Here is a 23,721-nt window from a genome sequence, read left to right as displayed (position 1 = left end):
AGCAGATCCCAAGATCTGTTGTCTTGTAAGTGTTGGATAGTGTTACGTCCCTAGGATGTAAATTTAATATTATTGTTGGTTTTACGTTTGTGAATGTGTCTTTTTTTGTTGTTGTTGATGTTGTATGTTCTATCTCTGTGCTCCATTTCTTTTTGCCACTCCTATCACATTAACAGGTTCATGTGTGTGACCTGGTGTTAATTCCTGTTCGTCAGCTGTGACTGCTATGACTGGCCCTGTTAAGGAGTGCTGGAGTACAAGAAGCTCACAGTTCCTTCAACTGAGGATATTTCCTCCTCACAGAGCTGTGCTATCCCCTGCTGTCTGATCGTTGGCTGCCACACTAAGAGTTGCCCGTTGAAGAGTGTGGTGAATGTTGTATTGTTGTGCTTGATTACTTACACTTATTTAGCCACTAAGATTATCTTGTAATATTACCAGATTTTGTGGGATAACTTGTAGGGAGGTGGAAGCCATTTTCTTTGAGTAAATACCTATCACCTGTTTTTGGACAGAAAGGGAGTCAGAAGTTAATTGTTTACTTGTTTGTTTGTTTGTTTGTTTTTTTGCTTGCTTTTCTGTAGGTAAGTTACTGCCACTCTCCTTTCTAGGAAGATTGTCTTTTTGTTACTTTGGCCTTCTCTCCTTCTGAAGCCTATCTTTATGTTAATCCCACTGTTATGTAATAAAGACTTCTTGTTTGCTAAACTTTTGTGGACCTGTGCTTGTTGCAGTTCTGGGACCTGGAGACAGGAGGACACCTGTGTTCTCTCCACTACTTTGTTACTTTCCACCAACCCCTAGACTAGAAAGCGAACCATAACCAGAGTTGCAGAGAAAGGTGCTTGGTTAGTCTAAGGAAAGGGTATGTCTTGGAGATGATTCGGTATATACTATGATAAAATCAATCAACAGCATTGTGATTGTGTATTGTCCAGGTTATGCAGTGCAGGTGTGTAGTTGATTGCAGTTGGCATCTTCCATGGAGAATATTTTTTTTTTTTTATTATTATATTTTTTTATAAAACTCCTGGCATCTTGTGCTGGCATTATTTTCAGTCGTAATATGGCACCTGCTAGTGAGCGCTTCATTGAGGACAATGTCTAGGTGATATATGTATGTCCCCATCCTTTTGCCATCACAATAGCAGTGCAGAAATTTAAAGGGATAGTTCACCCAAAAATGAAAATGTTCTCATTTATTCACCCTCATGCCATCCCAGATGTGTATGACTTTAATCTGCTGAACACAAATGAAGATTTTTAGAAGAATTTCTCAGCTCTTTTGGTCAGTACAATGCAAGTGAATGGGTACCACAATTTTGAAGCACCAAAAAGCACATAGAGGCAGCATAAAAGTAATCAAAATGACTCCAGTGGTTAAATCCATATCTTCAGAAGAGATATGGTAGATGTGGGTGAGAAACAGATCAATATTTAAGTTTTGTTTTTGTTTTTTTTGTTTTTTTTTTTACTACAAATTCTCCTCCCTGCTCAGTCAAAATTAACTTATTTAAATATTTATCTGTTTCTCACCCACACCTATCATATCACTTCTGAAGGTATTGATTTAACCACTGGAGTCTTATGGATTACTTTTATGCTGCCTTTATGTGCTTTTTTTGAGCTTCAAAGTTTTGGTCACCATTCAGTTGCATTGTATGGACCTACAGAGCTGAAATGTTCTTCTAAAAATCTTCATTTGTGTTCATCAGAAGAAAGACATACACATCTGGGATGGCATCAGAGTGAGTAAATGATGACAGAAATGTTCATTTTTGGGTGGACTGTCCCTTCAATTTTAGTTTTACTAGACTGAATTTGTCTGGCCATTCTACTGGCAGTGTTTTTGGAGATATCATGGCTATGTGCTTGAATTCATACACATGTAAACAATTGGTTCATTTGTCAGTGATCTAGTAAACATCTTAAGTTGTATAACAGGGTGCAGAACGACAGACCTTTTCAATGCAAAGAGCAAGGGCGCCATCGTGTGGCAATATGCAAGACTACATTTATTACGAGACTTAATTATTTTTACAAAATGCAAATATAAATAACGTTTTAATCACATTGTCTATTAAATGTGATTTGGTCTGCTTAGATATCTTGAACACATTCAAAAACATATAGATGCTATTAATGGTTAAAGGGTGTAAGTTGTAGGCCTAAATGCGAATATCAACCAGCAGAGAGCGCTGAATGATCATCTCATATGCTGCCACCTCGTGCTAATCAACATCATTTGTTCGAGCTTTGTTTCGGTAAGGACATTGAAAGCTAAACACTGTTGTTTTGATGCCAATGTAACTGCACATTAGTTAAGCGTATAGACTACTATAGATTTTTATACTCATCAATTGGTCCTTTCTATGGGGTACGAAGTTTACTTATATATATATAAGTGAGTAATATATATATCAAATGATATATTCTGAAAAGTTTAGGAACGCGTGATCAGATCTCCCAGCTTGATCTTCATGTATTAATGATCTGTTTGTTTTACTCCCTCTCAGTCATTTAAAGAAATCAGCACCGTGGACAGCTCTCGGTGACTTCTAACATTACTCTTAACCTTAAAATATCAACCCAAAATATCTAATAAGTGAACCTACTATCTGACCAAGAGAGAGATTGAGCTTTTTTTCTGTTTCTGATAAAAAAAATAAAAAAAATAAAATAAAAAAATGCTCCATCACACTTTTTGAGCTGCAAAACATACCAGATCTGGCAACATTGCGAAAGCAAAAAGTAGAAACACTAACAGCCATCATCTCGAGCTTTTGTTTATTGAAAATAAATTTTTTTGTTTGAAAAAGCGTTTATTGCCTACTTTGTCTCATGTCATATCATGCTGTCACTTGATACACAGTAGCCAATAGGAGAAGAGTGGGGGCGGGCTTAGTGCTGAATTCGGCGGATTGATTGGATCTGATTGCTGTGGGCCTGAGTGCCGAACTCGTTATAGTTCCTGAATTCTCCCTGACGTCTGTCTCTCTCAAAGATATACTGGTATCCACGGTAACCTGGAAACTGGTAGCCCACCCAGCTGCCATAGGGTGAGAGGAAGAAGCCCACATTATTGCTGAGATAAAACTGTGTGCAGAGAGCAGTAATGCACATGTAAGTAATTTGTATTGAGAGAAACGGAGGATGACTTACGCTCCAGAGTTGACTTTGATAGAAGGAACCTCCTTACTGCACCAGCCCATGGCTTGAAGAGAGGGGTAGTCATCACACATCTCAAACTTGCGACCCATCATGTCCTGACACTCATAGAGGGTAATTTTACTGTCACTGTGGTTCTGGTGGTGAACGAGCACAAAAAGTCCAGGGTTACTTAAAATTGCTCAGATATTCTGTAAATAGACCTTTCTTGAGAAACTGTTTCAACAAGAATTATGATATTAGAGGAATATACACCGATCAGCCACAACATTAAAAGCACCTGCCTAATATTGTGTAGGTCCCCCTCGTGCCGCCAAAACAGCACCAACAGATTTTCTTCTCACCACAATTGTACAGAGCGGTTATCTGAGTTACCGTAGACTTTGTCAGTTCGAACCAGTCTGGCCATTCTCTGCTGAACTCTCTCATCAACAAGACATTTCCGTCCACAGAAATGCCGCTCACTGGATGTTTTTTGGCACCATTCTGAGTAAATTCTTGAGACTGTTGTTTGTGAAAATCCCAGGAGATCAGCAGTTACAGAAATACTCAAACCAGCCCATCTGGCACCAACAGTCATGCCACGCTCTGAGATCACATTTTTCCCCATTCTGATGGTTGATGTGAACATTAACTGAAGCTCCTGACCCATATCTGCATGATTTTATGCACTGCACTGCTGCCACATGATTGGCTGATTAGATAATCACATGGATGATTGTTGGTACAAGACGGGCTGGTTTGAGTATTTCTGTAACTGCTGATCTCCTGGGATTTTCACATCTACAGTAACTCAGATAACCGCTCTGTACAATTGTGGTGAGAAGAATATAATATCAGAATGCTACTCTGAGATGTGGGTTAGCACTGTTTTGGCGGCACGAGGGGGACCTACACAATATTAGACAGGTGGATTTAATGTTGTGGCTGATCGGTGTATTTCAGATTTACAGTGCAATTCAGCATCAGTTTCACTTCTTTTTCACACCCTGTTGCTGAATACATTCTAACTGTGTTTGTTATTTTTGAATGCAATTTTGCAAAATGAGGCATTTAACTCACAGCGCATTTAATGGGTCTGAAGGAAAGTAGGTGCTCAGTGCGGTAACTGCTGTTTCCGCTCCAGGCCTGGTAGCAAGGATAATCTCCCTTCTCCAGAATGAACTGCTGACCCTGAAACTCTGGATACTCATAACCAACCCAGCTGTAGAGACAAGACAATTATGTTCAGTGCTGATATTATCTCCCACACAAAGAAAATGATCATAAATATTTACAAAATCCAGGCTCTTTACTACCTAGATATAGAGCGCAACAGTGCCACTTTTTCAGTGGTCTTGGTTTCAAATTTTTAATTTTTTAAATATAAAAATACAAGAGATGGCTTGGACAACCAATATATTGCCATAATCGTTTATTTATTTACTACAACTATTGGAAATATATATAACTATTGATTTAATATATGGCAGAGGCTATTTGCATTAAGTTTAAATAGCAACAATGCAGTGTTAGTGCAACAATGCAGATAGTGGCAGATATTATTTGCACCTCTAGTTAAATACTAACATACAGTATAGAGGCATCACTGCAGCATGTTTATTGTGTTTATTACAAGTCCAACAGACACCATACCTACCCTAACCCCTTCCCCTAAACCTAACCCTAACCTTCCTGTACAAAAGTTAACCATGGTTTTACTACAGTAGCCATAATGTCACCATGGCATTTTGTAGTAAAATCAAAGTAACCACAAAATTGCACTTTGTCTTCAGTTTCTGTGTTTCCACCAGACCCTTGGAGTGCAATAAGCCATGCTGTGTGGCAGGTACTATTTATACTTAATGCAATATATACAGTATACAATATAGACAGCTGGTGGGCTTATTTGCCGAACTCCTCTAGTGGCGCTTTCTCTTCAGGATCATGGGTAGTGTAGTTCTTTACCAGAAATTCTGCTAATGACCACTATTTAAAAAAAATGAAGCTGAAATAACAAAGACGGATGGCTTCAATGGAAGCATGTACCATTGATTAACAACATCTGAGCTCACGGTAGGCTTATAAGTAATTGTTAAAAATCACTTGGTCATGGAAAACAAATTATGGAATTTTTACTTTCAGAACCCAGCTATTGCACTCTATAGCAGGTCCCTTTGAGATAGACATTTATTACATATATTCAGATCACAAAGTGCCCCAACCTATACATTGTCATACACTTACTTGCTTATGCACACATACACATTGGGTATAAGACACTGATAAAAAAGCAAAAATATGAGCTCGAAAAGATGAGCTCACGCACACAGACACTTACGGGCCGTTGTCCACCTTGATTGAGCGGATCTTTTTGAAATCCCTGTCCAGGATGTTCGGGCACTCCAGCATGAACTCACAACGCTTACCCTGGAAGTTCTCCTCTTCCCACACTGTGATCCTCCACTGTCCACGCTGCTCCATCTGCTCTTGCTGATTCATGATGCCCACCTGTCTGCTCTCTCCAGCTAAAGGGCAACATAAAGGAACAAGGTTACCAATACAGCACCACCTGCGCTCATTTGAAAGACCTTGAGCTTCATCATCAGCAACATCTGGCCTAACCTACGACTTCAAGCCATTACAATTAATACCAAGTTAGCACCATGTTTAAAGACTTTGAACATGTGCATTCTTGTACAATAAGTCACTTAAAATCAATGCATTTTTGTTCTACTAGATGCCTTCTGTGCAGCCACTACACCTCACACACTGAGGCCCATTGGCACTACACTGAAAGAGCCAGAGGATATCAATAGTTTACGTTTGCAGTCATGGATAATAGAGGCCCTATGAATCCAGTGATGGCTTAAATGATTGCATGCACTCAATTCCAATATTGTCATGCAAAGTCAGTTAGTAACCACACTCTCCACACTACTGTGCCGGTAATGGGTGACATTTCAGTCTATGGAAAGATTCACAAGGCCTCTATCTCCCTTTATTCATCATGTTCCTTGATCTGTCTGTCTCTGGCTTTTTCTTAGTGTCCAGTGTCCATTGCAATCAGTTTTTCCATTTTCACAGTTAAAATCCACTTGTGTCTTTCATGAAGTTTGATATTATGTTGATTTTGGCAGCATGACGGCAACCCATACTCACAAGCGTAATCAACATTGGGGTTCGGTCCACTGCGGGGTGTTTATATAGCCGCTGTTGCTGCAGTTAATGCAGAATGTGCAGAGGGACTGCCAGCTCAGCAGCATGTGTCAAAAGAGAGCTTTAGTCCTGGTATTGTCTAAAGGGGGCTTCAATTCTCTGACTCATCAAAAAACAATGCTCATACCTTCCAACACACTTTGAATGCCCTCACAATGCCCCTACCACCAGAAATGGTAAAACAGTTAGTGAAAAGGTTTCTGAGAATTCTCGAAAATCACAGATTTTCCAGTGTGACATAAAGCTTACCAATTATTGCTCTGAAGTGGATCTCTTGTCAGTTGCTTTTGTCCATGTCTTTGGGAGAAAATGAGAATAACCTGCCAGTAATTATTTTATCCAAGCAGTCATTAATTTCAGCTAAAAGATATTTACCACAAATGTCAGTGTATCACAGTACCAAATCGACTCTTGCATCCTGTTTTTCATAACGCTATTGACTATTACAGTGAAACATTCGTCTAGAATTAGCATCCTTGATGTGGTATCCTCTCAGAGCTTCGGGAACATGATGCACTCTTGTTAGAGACTAAACCAAATGGCATTGTTGTTCCATGGCCTCATATTTTGTGGTGGTAAAATTCAGTTTGCCTAGAAATATTCATATGTTGCTTTTTTCTTCAAACACATTCCAGTGTACTGAAACATTACATAATATGGACTTGTTAAATAAGCTGGTTAAGCACTTAAAAAAAGAGCATTACATTTTAGCATACCGGTCACAAAGTATTTCTGAGAGAGAACACTATATCATGGGTTTCACATTGAATATCTCGGATTCAAAAGCTAATTTAAACCTGGAAATAAACGGAACGTTTTAGGATTTTGAAAAAACGTACACCAAACCTAATGGTGTTAATATTGATAAGAAATATTTACGATTCTGCACTATTTCTAGGTCACTAATCACATAAGCAAATGGTCAAAGCATTGACCATGTTAACTATGAATTAAAGGTCACCATTCCTTGCACACGTTGAAGCCCAGAAGAAGCTCTTTGATACATTGTCAAATCATGCTGGTATAACGTGAATCAACTTCTAACTTCTGGAGTTAATTCCAGCTTGAGCGCATGCTGCATTAAAGCAAAAGAGGGACGTACCAAATACTGAGAAAATTTCAAATGTAAATGTTTCAAATAATATTTTTAATCAAATTGCTGAAAATATCATTTGTAATGGGGGAAAAAATGCACTCAATTAGAAAAATACACAAGTGGACTTTTTAAATCCCAGTGTATTTACAACACTATATAATAGTAATAATAATAATAATAATATTTATAATTATGATTTGTTTCTGTATTTTTTATTTATTTTTTTATGCTTTGATAATATTGCATGTAAAACAATTATGCTGATGAAGTATGTTAAAATGTAATTGAAATTGAGAAATTCACCCTAAACTGAGAAAACAAGACAATTTAATATTGTATGTCTTGTCATCAGTTTCTCTGATGTGTTGATGAACTCTGATTGTAATCCTGTTTGACATTGTAGTTTTTTTTTTTTTTTTTTGCTATTATTTATACATGTACAGTATACATCATTATATTTACATTGTACTTTTTAGTATTTATAGGCATTTAGTAATACATGCATATTAATCATGGACTTTGATTTAGTAAAGACAGAAGGGTTGGCGAGTGCAGTGAAGCCTGGAGGCTGATCACATCTCTCCTTGCATCGGTGCAGCCTTCATTTCACAGTAAAATTAGTCCATTTACATCACAGGCCTGCCCACTCTCTCACACACACAAATAACCATTCATGGTAATTCAGTGAGTCAGCCGTGGCATTGTGAACCAGATTACAACAAAAGAGTTACTGCTCTGGTACAACATTTGGTTGAATTTTTCAACATTACCAGATCAGGGGTTCTACCCCGAGCAACCATTCACTCCACCCTCACCTGGAGAGAATCTAGGGCTAACACAGCCCGAATGCACAGTGCTCCATCAAGACCATCACCTGCTTCTCACTTCCCCGTCATTCAGGCATTACACAGAACAAACAGGTACTGTTTACACATCTGCCCCCACTCCTGCTGTCTGTGTGCTAATCCCTATACCTGTGTGTGTGTGTGTGTGTGTGTGTGATGAATGTTTATTAGTGTGTTTCATTCCATGTGTGCGATCGACAGGGTCAGTTAGTGTGCAAGCGTGTGTGTGTCAAACACAAATCCATCTGTTCCATGGTAACACACTCCGACCCCTGTTCTTTATATGTCTCTGTGAGATGGCATTAACATCCCCATGTTGTCAGGTAGGCCCTGGAAAACAAGCGCTTTCTGGATGACGCACATCTCCAGGACTGTTAACCGGTCACCTGTCCTTGGCTCTATATTCGTCTCTGTGTCCGAGGCTGTGTCCACACCATGAACATAATATCCACCATACAGACACAGAGCACAACAGTTACACCAATTTCACTTCCAAATTTCTAATTTGCATTTATTTTAAAGATTCCATCTCTTATGTAAATGCAACAGACAAAGAAGTTGCAGTGTAGAAATGTTAATTGGAACGGGGGGGGGATGGAACAGAGAAAGATCATAAGAAGATGACATATAAACCAAACTAGCTATTTCCATAGGGTTTATAAAGCTAAATACACATTTTCTTAGTGAGCATATTTTACATGCATTAGATGCTTTCTTTTAAAATTGTGAAAGTATTTTAATTCAGTGTTTTTTGGCTGTCATCTGGGATTTCCTCATAGACAGTGACAAAACGGGTGCCTTTTTCTGCTGGTAGTACAAAGCTGAGGGCCAAAGCCACCTGCCACATGTTCACTGCCACCATGGAAACTAATCCTACATTGTATGTGAAAAAAGGCCCTGACAGCTCAAACTCAGACATCTGCATCACCAACATGTGACTCCTTCTCTGGATCTGTGTGTGTGTGTTTGTGTGTGTGTGTGTGTGTGTGTGTGTGTGTGTGTGTGTGTGTGTGTGTGGGCAGGTTTAAATGGTTTACAAGGACTTTTTTTTAGGTTACAAACTGGTAATTACAAGGGTATTATACTATAAATGATGGAAATGTTTTTAAAATTATTGCCCAGATTTGTCTTGCTCTGGCTATTTTTCATACCTAACATTTGATGTATCCTAAATGCGCAACATTACACACTTTCTGCCTTCTTTGGCAATAGTAATATTGAAAATGACACGCAATAACAAAATATTCTGCTCACAAGAGAAATGCAACTTCATTTTTCTTTTTCTTTGTTTTCTTCAAACATCACATGTCTCACATTTCACGACAAACAGGCTCTTTCCTGACACGGTTGTCTCTTTTGTAAACAAGTACACTAACTTTTGAAAACACTTTATTATTATTATTTATATAGTTTGTGTTTATTTCACAGATTATCATAGTTTTAAAAGCATGTAATATTTTGCATTTTTATTATGCATTTTTAATAGTTTACTTCTGAATATCTGGTCTGGGACAAAGTTAAAGCAATTAAATCTAAAGGGCACTTGAAACGTACTACAAACAATTTTTAAGTTAGTTTAATGTGGTCTTTATATTACAAAGAAACTATAAAAATCAACCCCTGGGATATAACATTACCAAAAATTGAAGAAACGTCCATTTTAATAATATTAATAAATTAACCCAGAAACTAATATATTTTTAGCCAGTGGCATAGCCAAGGGTGGGCCGGGGTGGGCTGGAAACCACCTAGAATATTAGAGATTATTCTCTGACTTCACAGCAGCATCATCTTTGATTTATGGCGGGAATGAGAATGAGGCTGTGAGGGATAGATGCACAGTCTCTTCAATGGGTTGTCCAGTTGTTTAAAGTGTTCTTGGATCATTCTGTTGCTGAAACACTGAAAAAATATCTTTCCAAGAAATTTCAGTAGACAAAAACTCTAGACAACATGAGTTGTGGAAAATTAGATGTGATCTAGGAGCTTTTTGATAGCTTACCTTTATACAGTGCATGCCATTAAAAAGACTGTAAGTCTATCCCTCACAGCCTCATTTTCATTCCCATCAAATATCAAAGATGACGCTGCTGTGAATAAGGTCTATAAGACAGTTTAAAAACTGCATAAATTCTGATTTCTGAAAGTGTGAAAGAACTGTTTGAATGTGCCTTCTCTGTTGTAAAGGACAATTAAACAAATTGGCCAATCCATTTTTATTGAGGCCCCCAAAGGTAATTTCCTGGCTACGCCCATGTTTTTAGCGTGACTGTATAAGAGGCAGCTGTGAATTTAAAAGGACTGTTTAAGTCCAAACTATGATTAAGTATTGTGAACATTCATGTCTTTTGTATGTGTGTAGTGCTTGTTGGTCACACTGAGTCAATAAAGAGTCCAAACAAAAGAGTCCTCTTAATTGCTTAGGGCACATTGAATGTTGACTTCAATATAGCTAGAGACTAATTGGTGATGTTCAAGATACATCTATGACCAATCACAGGCTGTGAGGCAGCCTCAAGGCACTTGCATATTTCATTAGTGGTATTGTAAAGATCTTTGGCTGAAACATATGGCCCCTGGAGCCTCTTTAGTAGCAGTAACCTTCACCATCATCAGAGCAGAACATAAAATTCTGATCTAATAACAGCCCTCTGATTTAACATTTGCTGCAAACGATTACGTTTCCCTTTCAGTTAAACTACTTTTGTATTATATGTAATGGTCTCGGTCTAGTCTGTCATCTTTGTGATTGTAGGCATATAAGCGACGCTTATGAAAACAAAGTAAAGCTATTCATTACTGTCAGTCATCCAGGTTTAGAGCATTTATACAGTTCCTCACACCATAAAGGTTAATAGACTGCATCTGTAGAGTAAGAAACTGTTTAGATTTACTACATAATGCAAAATACACCAGGCGTGTGTGCTACAAAAGTGTGCTACAGACCAGAGAAAAGCCACAGATGTTGAATGACTTTATGTGTGTGTTATTCAGAAGAGCTAGGCTAGTGGATGGCGATTTATTTGAATGAATTTGACTTGAGAGAGAGATATCTGAAGTCCAGCGTGACTCGCTGTGAGTTGGTGTGAAACAGCCAAGAGCAGATGGTCATGCTGATGGAGAGGTAAGAGAGAGTCCAGGCTCATCTAGTTAATGTTTTACCTCTTACCTATTAGAGATTACCCATTACCCCCTTTGCTTCAAACTCTCCATTGACTCCTAGGTTTCCATAGCAACCATACGCTTGTGCTGGCTTAGATGTGATAACTCAAACAATGAAAAGTTAAGAACAATTTTATTTAGCTTTGACATTACATTAGATGACATCCGTATTGCAATTTCTTGCAGGAGACAAGAAAGAAGTGTCAATGGGATTTAAAACCAGCTCAGAAGAGAGGAAGTGGATCACCTTTTTTTTCCCCTGCTAAACACTGTAGAACAACAGGTGGCATTGAAAATCACAATGTCTATTCCAGAAGGCTGACCAGTTGCTAAGAACTACCAATTCATTTGTATGAGCTCCATGTGGTTTGGGCTCTTATTTCTCATTCAAACTTGAACATTAGCAGTTGTCATAGTGTTTCTCTCAATGATCAACACACATTTATTGTGTGTTTTTCTTTAAAAAGCAATACATACTACATGCTTTCTCTACCAAGTGTTAAAGTAGTATGTTTTAGCCTCTTATTTTCCATTCCAGCTGCGCTTGGGATGCTTCAAATCCAAAGATGGTCCAAAACTTGTCGCTGAAGTTCTGCACTTGCTTAACGCGAGCCGAACGAACAAAACTGAATCCACATGTATTGTGCGTGTGGCTCAACGTAGAGCAAGTGCAGTTTTATTCATCTATGTTCTGCAGGGTGCACTGTGGTGAACTCCAAAAGTGCTGTAGCAAAATTAGAATCCCAGATGTGTTCCCTGCCTTCACACGCAAGCCTGCGAGTCAGAAAGGTTTAAAAAAAAAAATTTTTTTTTTTTTTTAATTGATATGCATATTCAATATGCTGCATTATGTCAATAAAATACTTTTTTTTTTCTAATGCATTGCTGTAAGGTGCGCTAATTTCTTTTACCTGTCTGGCTCACCGTTGCAGTTCCTCAGCCATCACGGAGAGCCCCAGCAGACATGCTCCTTTCCGTTCCTGGAGGTCCAGTGAAGCAGTCCGGAGAAAGTCGGGTTTTTATAGCCCCCTCTCCTTTTCTTGCAGCTGTAAAGGTGCTGATCTCTCTCCGCGCACCTGTCGCCCTTTAGAGCAGGTCTAATGTTGACCGAGGGGCGTGGTTTGATGGTCAGATGTTGTTAGTGTGGGCCTCCAAGGCTTTAGATGCAAAAGATCTACTGAGATCTTGTAAAGAGTTGTTTTAAAAAGAACATCCACGACCGTAAGTGATAAACGTTTTGAAATCAACCAGGCGTTATAAACAGGATCACAAGGAAGAGGTTTTGCTGTTTCACACAGGGCGGGTTTCATTTGCACAAAATTTACATGTCACTTGCAAATGTCTCTTCTTTCCTGATTCATATCAGGTTCTGAAAATAAAAGATGGTCGGCGACTTTGTCGTAAGTTTATGAAGCCCTCTGTTGATGAAAAGAAAAGAAAAGCTTTATTTACATCACCAGTGATCTTTTCAGCTGTGAGCAGGTCAATACATCAACAGATGAGTTAAGGTATATTACATATAGGCTTAATCACAAAAAAACAAATGCAGTTTTTCTCAAGTTGAATGTGTCGATTTAGTCTGAATGAGATATGCATGTGATATTTGAATCCTAAATCTCAAAATGTATTTTCTCTCTTTTTGTGGAAGGACTATGGCGTCATCATGTGGAGAATGATGGAAATGACCTGGGTTTCTGTGTCATTGACAGTCTCTGAACATTAATGAACATACAGAAACCACAGCAGCAATGCAAGAATAGTGGTTTCATTATTATTATTAAAATTAAATAAAAAACATCTATAGCATTTTCTAATAAAAGGATGTAGTGACTTCAAAATGTCAAGTGGTGTAACCATCATATAAAAAGCATTAATATATATATATATATATATATATATATATATATATATATATATATATATATATATATTATTTTTTTTATTTTTTTTTATTTTTATTTTTTGCTCCCGGCAATACACACTGCTTAATCATTCATTTCAAAAGTTTTAAACATGTTTTTCAAGGTAAAATTATTTTGACAAAGATCATGAATTTTTGAGTCACGAATATCAAGTATGGTTACTCGATTTAACATGAACAAAATGTGCCATTTCATAAAAATGTCAAAATATCAGATATATTTTAAAAACTTTACACACAGTCATGTGGGTCTAAAGGGGTCCTCTCTGTTTTATGAGGGTTTTGTAACATGACAACAGAATGGCTGACCTGCATGTTGGTTCCACCGACTTTGGTGGACAAAGGTTTTTCAAATATTCATATAATTTAAAAACTAAAATGTTTCAAACTGCTTATTTAAAAAAATAATAATAATTCAAACTACATACGCAAACATTTCTCATGTTTATGCTGCCTTTATGTGCTTTTTGGATCTTCAAAGTTTTGACCACCATTCACTTGCATTGTATGGACCTACAGAGCTGAAATATTCTTCTAAAAATCTTCATTTGTGTTCTGCAGAAGAAAGAAAGTCATACACATCTGGGATGGCATGAGGGTGAATAAATGATGAGAGAATTTTCATTTTTGAATTGGGTGAACTATCCTTATAGGTGCCATTAACTTTTCGTCCACTAGATGGCAAGGAGGGCATACTTCAAGTGCTCACGTCACTATTTTCCTCCATCTGTTGGAGACCTTTTTCACGCTCCACGTTTTGGAATGCGGAAGTAAACGTTTTGCAGGGCAAACTTCAACAGCGGCGAATGGGAGATCACAGCAAATATTATTTACACTTAACCATTTGCTCCAAGACCAAATTACGTTTTAATGATTTCCAGAAGAGGAAAAGAGAGAGAGAGAGAGAGAGAGAGAGAGAGAGAGAGAGAGGTGGATTAACCCTTGTGTGACCTTCGGGACATTTTTAGTTTTAGTCTTTTCGATCATTTTTGTTGTGTTAATGCCAACGGCATAAGTTTTGCCAAAGGTGTGCATTTTTGGAGGAATTTTGACATTTCAACCTCAGCTCCTATAATACATCTATAATACACTGTGTACACACAGTAGTTACACTCAGGACCTTCAGGACAAAAATGTCCCCATTGAAACCCATTAAAACTGCAATATTTGATCCCAGTGCCATTAAAGCATAAAATCATGAATTCTATGATATTATGTTTTCATTCCGGAGCCCTGGCTTCAAAATTTACATGTTTAATATTTTCCACCGGATGGCGCCATTTTTCTCATGTTTAGCCTATGGAGCAAATACATGCTTTTTTCCTATTTTCTGTTTGCTGTATTATAGAGCACTGCAGGACAATTTAATAAATGATGCAGCTAAATTGTGTGTGTGTGTGTGTGTGTGTGTGTGTGTGTGTGTGTGTGTGTGTGTGTGTGTGTGTGTGTGTAAAAAACAACAAGTGGCATTATGTAAACAAACTGGCATTTAAAGGGTTAAAATCCTGAAAATGAACGTTCACTTTTTTTTATCTGACACAGCACAAAAAATACTTCAAGTGCTCACGTCACTATTTTCCTCCATCTGTTGTTCTGTTGTTCTGAAGTGCTGAAATGTTTGAGTAGGTAGATAATGGTTGATTAACGACTGCCAATAGTCTCACAAATAGCTTAATGGTATTGCCTGTAACTTATATTGATAATTCTTAATAAAGCAATCTAAGCAGTCTCCTTAGATTTTTTATTCACTCTGCATTGTTTCAGTAGGTAAGATAATACGCCAAACACTAACAAATTGTAAAATAAATAAATAGGCCTATATAATCAAATACACGATCCTCCACTAGTAGCAGTCGCGTGTCCTACATCTCTCCATGACCCCGCCTGCTCGGGCCAATACGGTCCGCCCAGACCCAGTGACTAGGTAAACACAGTATTTATATGTGTTTTTCGGGATTCGTTCGATTAGTGACTGGCATCCCCAATGCAGTCATTGTCAAGTAACACGGCATGTGTCATTTTTGAGCATTAACAGTGGCGCGCAAGGACTGTTCACGAGCGCAATGCAATAAACGTCGCGTGGACTGATTGGCAGCACTCACGATCGACGAAAAGGCGACTGACAGGGAGTCGTGGTATCCTCGAGCTTGTCAGGACAAACAAGTGCTTTATTCCGAATAGAGCTCGTGTTAGTGGGTTGGATTGGAGCGATTGGACTGGAATGTGACTGTTTCGTGAGAGATTAGAAAATCGGAGCGAAGCCGAAGCGCAGGACTGGGATCTGGGAGAAGCAGGATGCTGAACCGAGATCAGGGTAAGCAGATACGGCCACTGGACTCTTTGTTCATTGTAACATTATGATGCCACAAACCGGGACTGGTTTAACTATACTGGCACTGGCGTTTATGCAAAATGCACGAGTACACTGTGTGTGCATCAGTAGCTTATGGGGGAATTTGTGTGTGTGTGTGTGTGTGTGTGTGTGTGTGTGTGTGTGTGTGTGTGTGTGTGTGTGTGTGTGTTATGAATGCGAACATATGCATAAAGATATCGTGGCCTACTTTGGTCAAGATGTCTCGTCTGCACCTAAATGAGATTTTATGGTACATTTACAAGATTAAATGCTACGGCACTGGTATGTTTCACTGTAACTGTCTTATGCATTTATGTGCATGGTTCCATTCACATAACGTGTGTCGATTCATAACTGCTGCAGTTGAAAGTGATCATGACTTCTGTTTACATGCAACAGTAGGATGTTGACGTGCCAGGCGAGACACGACTTGCCACATATACACACCGACACTCGTACAAACAATCTTGAGTGTTGCAGGCTCAACTGCACACTTTCTAATGTGTGTTGGCTTGTATTGCATGTGTTATAGTTATATTATAAGATGAAATGCATGTGGTTATATTAGTATATGACAGCAACAAGAAGTCTACCATCCATATTTTTCTTATTCCAGAGAATGTACAGTGTACATGTTATGGGATTGGGAGATGTAAATCATGTTCTCATAGACTCACAATCTAATTCAGATGTACACTGATGGCCAAAAGTTTGGAATAATGTACAGATCTTACTGTTTCGGAAGGAAATTGGTAATTTTAATTCACCAAAGTGGCATTCAACTGATCACAAAGTATAGTCAGGACATTACTGATGTAAAACAGCACCATCACTATTTGAAAAAAGTCATTTTTGATCAAATCTAGACAATAGCCATCACTCCAACACCTTATCCTTGAGTAATCATGCTAAATTGATCATTTGGTACTAGAAAATCACTTGCCATTATATCAAACACAGTTGAAAGCTATTTGGTTCGTTAAATGAAGCTTAACATTGTCTTTGTGTTTGTTTTTGAGTTGCCACAGTATGCTATAGACTGGCATGTCTTAACAAACAGCTTTCTCTAGAAACTCGTCAGTCAATCATTGTTTTGAGGAATGAAGGCTATACAATGTCATGAAATTTCCTCGCTACTAAATATTCCACAGTCAACTGTCAGTGGTATTATAACAAAGTGGAAGCGATTGGGAATGACAGCAACTCAGCCACGAAGTGGTAGGCCACGTAAAATGACAGAGCAGGGTCAGCGGATGCTGAGGTGCATAGTGCGCAGAGGTCGCCAACTTTCTGCAGAGTCAATTGCTACAGACCTCCAAAGTTCATGTGGCCTTCAGATTAGCTCAAGAACAGTGCGTAGAGAGCTTCATGGAATGGGTTTCCATGGCCGAGCAGCTGCATCCAAGCCATACATCACCAAGTGCAATGCAAAGCGTCGGATGCAGTGGTGTAAAGCACGTTGCCACTGGACTCTAGAGCAGTGGAGATGCGTTCTCTGGAGTGACGAATCACGCTTCTCCATCTGGCAATCTGATGGACAAGTCTGGGTTTGGCGGTTGCCAGGAGAACGGTACTTGTCTGACTGCATTGTGCCAACTGTGAAGTTTGGTGGAGGGGGGATTATGGTGTGGGGTTGTTTTTCAGGAGCTGGGCTTGGCCCCTTAGTTCCAGTGAAAGGAACTCTGAATGCTTCAGCATACCAAGAGATTTTGGACAATTCCATGCTCCCAACTTTGTGGGAACAGTTTGAGGATGGCCCCTTCCTGTTCCAACATGACTGCGCACCAGTGCACAAAGCAAGGTCCATAAAGACATGGTTGAGCGAGTTTGGTGTGGAAGAACTTGACTGGCCTGCACAGAGTCCTGACCTCAACCCGATAGAGCACCTTTGGGATGAATTAGAGCGAAGACTGCGAGCCAGGCCTTCTCGTCCAACATCAGTGTCTGACCTCACAAATGCGCTTCTGGAAGAATGGTCAAAAATTCCCATAAACACACTCCTAAACCTTGTGGAAAGCCTTCCCAGAAGAGTTGAAGCTGTTGTAGCTGCAAAGGGTGGGCCGACGTCATATTAAACCCTATGGATTAAGAATGGGATGTCACTTAAGTTCATATGCATCTAAAGGCAGATGAGCGAATACTTTTGGCAATATAGTGTATGTTTAGGCTGTTGCTTAAAGGGATAGTTCACCTAAAAATGAAAATTCTCTCATCATTTACTCACGCCATCCCAGATGTGTGTATGACTTTCTTTCTTCTGCTGAACACCAACAAAGTTTTTTAGAGGAATATCTCAGCTCTGTAGGTCCAAAAAGGATATAAAGGCAGCATTAATGTAATCCATATGACTCCAGTGGCTAAATCCATGTCTTCAGAAGTGATATGATAGGTGTGGGTGAGAAACAGATCAACATTTTAGTCCTTTTTTACTATAAATCTCCATCTTTGACCAGCCCCAACCAGTAGGTGGCTGAATGTTAAAAAGAAAGTCACTTCCACACCAGAAAGTGTAGATTTACAGAAAAATACCTAAAATAGTTATCGGTTTCTCACCTACAGCTATCATATTGCGGTCAGAAAATATGGATTTAACCACTGGAGTCTTATAGATTACTTTTATGCCTTTATGTCCTTTTTGGACCATCTGAGTTCTGGTCACCATTCACTTGCATTTATGGACCTCAGTGTTTCCCACAGGATTTTGTGAGACTGTGGTGGGTGGACCCTCTAGGGGAGTCTGGGGGCATGCTCCCCCGTAAGAAATATTTGTGCATGTTAAAGTTAAATGCATCAATCTGGTGCACTATGAGAGCAAAATTAAGAGGCTAGACCTATGAAGAACTTTGTGCTCTTGTAAACAATTTTGTGCTCTATTAGTAATTTAATCATAAATTTTGATGACATGGCAAAAAATCACACCCACAAAGCATAAACGAGACGTGTATAATGCAGTTCAAAAACTCAACTGAAACTACTCTGACCTACTGCCCCTTTCTCTGCTGTCAAAATAACCTGCTGTCCCTCCCTCAGGGTAGGCTGTCTCCCCTGCTACTCCTATGGGAAGTACCTGCCCTACTGCCCCTCTCTGAATGTCTGTCTGTCTATGAGAGTCAGCTGAGGCTGTCTCTTCTGCTACAAAGAAACAAGTAACGTTAAAATTCCACTGTTACTCCTGTTTATTTCTTGACAAAAGCCTATGAATAATTCGTTTTGCTATTGACTTGCCATCTAAGCTGTTTCTTCCTCATCTGGTGGTGGATTTCGCTCTCTCTTCTTGAAATATTAAACAATGCTCATGATCTGAAAATCAAGGGTAAAGACATTAAGCTTAAAACAGTAGCGTTACTTCAACTTGATTAGTTAACATTACTAATAGCCTAACATTACATCAGGGCTCGACATTAAGCATCGTCATGTGCTTGTCCTCCGGACAAGTAAATTAGTTTTTCACTTGTCCGGAGAGAAAAAGGACATTTAAGTTACATGCTCAAGTAACATATCAGGTAACAAGTTTCCTAAAATTATGACTGATGCGGAAGCTAATAGTGTACCTATGCAATCAACTCAATTCTCTGCTACAGAAATGTAAACTGCACTAGGTAGGGGAGGAGACTATTGTCATATGATAATTATTTTATGTTATGTATGGTTGTCAAATAAAGAAAAGCCTCCATCACCACCATTTACAGCAGGGGTGCTCACACTTCTATGGAATGAGATCTACTTTTTCATCATGTTATTGCAGCAAGATCTACCATGTACAATAAAGGCTATACATTATCACAATACCAGTTTCAGTGTCGGTAGTGAAATTTGACGATTCTCAATACCAGCTTCAATACCACAACAAATAATAACACTAACTAATTTGTTAATTATGGAAGAATGGTTTCCAGTTTTTAAGTAATTATTCAAGAATAGTAAACAGTCGGAGGGCTTGGGAAGGTCAGCGAGTATTGACGCTGACTACCACCCCTGGAGTCACAAGTTTGAATCCAGGGCGTGCTGAGTGACTCCAGCCAGGTCTCCTAAGCAACCAAATTGGCCCGGTTGCTAGGGAGGGTAGAGTCACATGGGGTAACTTCCTCGTGGTCGTGATTAGTGGTTCTCGCTCTCAATGGGGCGTGTGGTAAGTTGTGCGTGGATCGCGGAGAGTAGCATGAGACTCCACATGCTGTGAGTCTCCGCGGTGTCATGCACAACGAGTCACGTGATATGATGCGCGGATTGACGTCTCAGAAGCGGAGGCAACTGAGACTTGTCCTCCACCCGGATTGAGGTGAGTAACAGCGCCACCACGAGGACCTACTAAGTAGTGGGAACTAGGCATTCCAAATTGGGAGAAAAGGGAAGAAAATAAATAAATAAATAAAGACTAGTAAACAGTCACTAATAAAATAACAATTAAAAAACCACAATGAATAGAAATAGATTAAAAATAATAGAACAAATTAAGAAAATTCGGTGCTTTTTTTAACAGCTTTAAAAGTTTTTAACTGCAGTATCAGAATGAATTCAGAATGAAATGCAACATAAAACTACTACTGGTTTTCACTGTATGATTATAATACATTAATACTTTTTAAAGTTACTAAAAGTACTCAGTCAAGAGCATGAGTGTTTTCTTGTTTTCTTGTTCTGGTTGTTTGATTATTATGACACACTAGACAGCAGCAGGTCTATTAGCTTACATTTACACTTACAAGTCCGATATTTTAATACAAATCTGCTTTTTTCTCCGCTGTTTATGTTCACTTTAGACATCACTCTCTGTGTTCACATGAATACCTCACCAAGATGGGCATTTTGGCAGAATTTTGAAATGTATTTGACCGTTCAGGTGCACATTAGCGTGACATTTTCGGAACACGCGCGTGTTCAGCACATACACACGCCACCTGTCAATCAAACAGGGCACAGCTGTTACTAGATCTCTAGTGAATTATAAAATAATTAAGAGATGCTCTGATTGACTCGGAGTGAGAGATGCAGTGGTGCAAAACACAATGTTAGAGATCTTTTGTTATTATGAGAAGTGTAAAATTATTTTCGGTTCATTATGAAACTGTGGTGGGACAAATTAGACTGGCGGGCTGCCACAGTCTAGGTAATTAATGGGAAACACTGGACCTACAGAGGACCTACATTTGTTTTCTGCAGAAGAAACTAAATTCATACACATCTGGTATGGCATGAGGGTGAGTAAATAATGAGATAATTTTCATTATTGGGTGTACTATGCCTTTAAAGAAGCTGGTTTCCATCAGCATATGTGCTGCCAGTTATTCTCGTGTGATCTTGTCGATTGGCTGTTAGCTGGCACAGATGGTCCCCAGGAACACTTGGAATTGGCACGTCACCCATTGATTTTAATGGTGCAGAAGAACAGCAGTGGCGAGGCACAAATGATGCCCCCGGGGCAGTCCCCATCATTTGTCCTGAATGTCAGCACAAAGTTAATTCATCATGGCTGGAGACCTATTCCTGTTGAGACTACATCGCAATTAGCAAAGCTATCTTGTGATGCAACAGACCAGTCGGAGCTGTGAGCTCTTGGATTTGAGTATTTGTGATTGTATAGGAGCCATGATTGGGCCCCTGGTGCAGTATATTTTTGATTATACCATGGTTTGCTGTTAGGTTAACAATTAATGCTGATATATGATTAATTCTTATTGATTTATCTTGTCAGTATGGACACTAGATTAGGGGTCACACTCAAGTGAGTTAGTATCGATACACGTGCCATTTCAACCAGAGCAATGTTGTTTTCAGTGGCGGATTTAGGCATGGGCAACATGGGCAGTTGCATGTCCAAGGCCCCCCCCCCAAACAACAACTTTGGTGGCGTGTTGAAGTGGGTAGGCCCTATGCAATACCCCCCCCCCCCCACCCCCCGTTTAACAACTTTGGGGGCGTGTTGAACAGGGTTAGCCCAGGGCGCCATACAAGCTAGAAACCGCTACTGGTTGTTTTCATCTTAAAAGCAAATTGCATAGCCATAGACTACCAGTTTTTAAAATCAGATGCTTTTGACAAAACACGTGTTGTCTAGATACAGTCCCAGTGGTTTCTACCTTTTATAAATAATGCATGTTGTTGGCCTAAACTACAGATATGAATGTGGTGTTTACACTGGCTTAACATTCCTGAACACAGAAAAAAAAAAAACTAATTATTTTTCCCCAGATACTTTTTATAATGAAAATCCACGTCCTGCTGGCCTCTAGTCGGTCAGGTGTAATTCTGTCCTCCTCACTTGTGTGAATGGAATCCTTTTATTTAATCTCCAAATCACCATAAGGCAGAAGTCTAGATTTCCTTAGATATATACCAACTCTGACAAATACTATGGCTTATAAATATTAAGGGAACATCTGATTTTAAGATAAATATGATTTGCGTAGTGTGTCAGATAGCAATCTCAGTACAGAAGAAAAGAAGACAACTTTTTTCCATGGACCTGCTCAGTCACGAACACTTTCATTCATTCACGCTCTCAAACTGCAGAAATGCCTTTGTTTTGCGAAGTCACAACATTGAATGCTCCTCTTCAAGCTATGTAACAGTTGTATTGATTGCAGAGCAGAGATTATGTAGGAATTTTTGCATTTGTTTGTGTAAAATGTGATGGAAATTGGTGTGTGAAGTGCAGTCACAGGTAGTTAGGTGGAGGCATTCATTAAACCCTAAACGGGCACAATAGAAGAAGAGAGATCAGGAAAGACTGAGAGGTGTTGTGGAGTGGCCGCAATAGAAAAAATAAAGGAATATAATGAGGGTGGAGGGGGGTGATGTCATAATACTGCTAATCCTCTCAACACAAGCCACGTGAACTGGAGAATCTCATTAAATACAAACATGCACACAAACACTAGCTGAACTGGTATTGCACTTGTAGTGTCACTATTTTTAACATAAGTGCGAAAACAATTGCCGTTTTTGGACGAGGCATCTCTGGAACTAATGTCCCTATGTTTATAATGTCCCTATATACATTATTAACTTTCATGTGTTGTATGCATCCGTATGGGCTTGTGGTCAAATGAGTATACTTTTAAAGGCTAAACGTTAGACTGCGCGTGAGATCGAGCGGCACGTGGAAAATGAAGTAAACCCTTACCCTAGCCTTAAGAGTCGACTGTACCTCTACTTCACACAGCTTCGTTTTTATACTACCCTAACAGTGGGGCATAGTACAACAGCGTTTTAGTGTCACTTTAAAAAAAATCTACGATTGAGAATAAAGTTGTAATACTTTGAGAATAATCTCATAACATGCCTTTTACGAAAATAAAGTCATAAAGTTTCAAGAATAAAGTCGTAGAATTATGAGATTAATGTCGTAATATTTTGCGAATAAAGTCAAAATTGCGAGAATAAAAATTGTAGCATTATGAGAATAAAGTAGTATATTGCGAGAATAAACTATAAATTTTTCAAGAAAAATAAATCACAATATTAAAATATGCGTCATCACAACGATAGAAGAGAGGCCATGCCAGCAGCTTCATTAATGTAAAAAATGGATGTAATGGATTTAATTAAATCATACTTTAGGATATCGTCGCTGTCTGATGAAAAGCACGTACTTCCAAAAAAAGTAATTTTTTCAAGAGCATGGAAAAACCCTTTTTCTCATAAACAATCGTACAAAATTAATCGAAAATAACATAATTACTCACCTTTAGCACCATAAATGGAATTCTATCATTACACATTTGTTAGTGAACTGTTCAATATTTTAATTGGACTTGGACATGGATTTTTTTAAGTGAACGTGGACATTATCATGGGTTCCAATGGCGCATGTTCAGTTACGGACTCGAAGTTCCCAGAACTCAGTTGGTAGGTTATCGATTGCCAGAGAATTTATTTTTGGATATAATCTGAACTTTCACTTGAGTGCACAGTTCAGTTTTGAAGATGCGTTTTCCAAATTAGCTTTCACTCACAGTTTCAGGAAGATGGAAATCTG

The 23,721-nt window shown here is 38.8% G+C and overlaps 2 protein-coding genes across 2 annotated transcripts in view; one reads left to right on the top strand and one right to left on the bottom strand.

The window, feature by feature from the left end:
- Positions 1–2,770: 2,770 nt before the first annotated feature.
- LOC127449134 (beta-crystallin A2-like) lies at positions 2,771–5,695 on the bottom strand. The gene is made up of 4 exons (XM_051712340.1): positions 5,489–5,695; positions 4,231–4,372; positions 3,163–3,305; positions 2,771–3,049 (listed from the first exon to the last, which is right to left on the bottom strand). Exons 1-4 carry the CDS (start codon positions 5,647–5,649, stop codon positions 2,902–2,904), a joined length of 594 nt encoding a protein of 197 aa, XP_051568300.1. The 5' UTR covers positions 5,650–5,695; the 3' UTR covers positions 2,771–2,901.
- Positions 5,696–15,277: 9,582 nt separating this feature from the next.
- Positions 15,278–23,721, top strand: part of LOC127449282 (transmembrane protein 198-B) — a 37,901-nt gene continuing 29,457 nt past the window's right edge. The window contains exon 1 of the mRNA XM_051712613.1: positions 15,278–15,704. The gene's annotated coding sequence lies outside the window, so the exon portion shown is untranslated. The remainder of the gene's footprint in view (positions 15,705–23,721) is intronic.

The sequence above is a fragment of the Myxocyprinus asiaticus genome, chromosome 12 (assembly GCF_019703515.2).
Source record: "Myxocyprinus asiaticus isolate MX2 ecotype Aquarium Trade chromosome 12, UBuf_Myxa_2, whole genome shotgun sequence".
NCBI lineage: Eukaryota > Metazoa > Chordata > Actinopteri > Cypriniformes > Catostomidae > Myxocyprinus > Myxocyprinus asiaticus.
The sequence above is the reverse complement of the archived record's forward strand: the minus strand, read 5'-3'. Positions and strand labels throughout refer to the sequence as shown.

Coding starts and splice junctions, on each gene's coding strand:
- LOC127449134 (XM_051712340.1), bottom strand. CDS start 5,649: ATGAATCAGCAAGAGCAGATGGAGCAGCGTGGACAGTGGAGGATCACA. Junction 3,306..4,230: donor TCAGACCCATTAAATGCGCT/GTGAGTTAAATG, acceptor GTTCACCACCAG/AACCACAGTGACAGTAAAAT. Junction 3,050..3,162: donor ATCAAAGTCAACTCTGGAGC/GTAAGTCATCCT, acceptor ACCCTATGGCAG/CTGGGTGGGCTACCAGTTTC.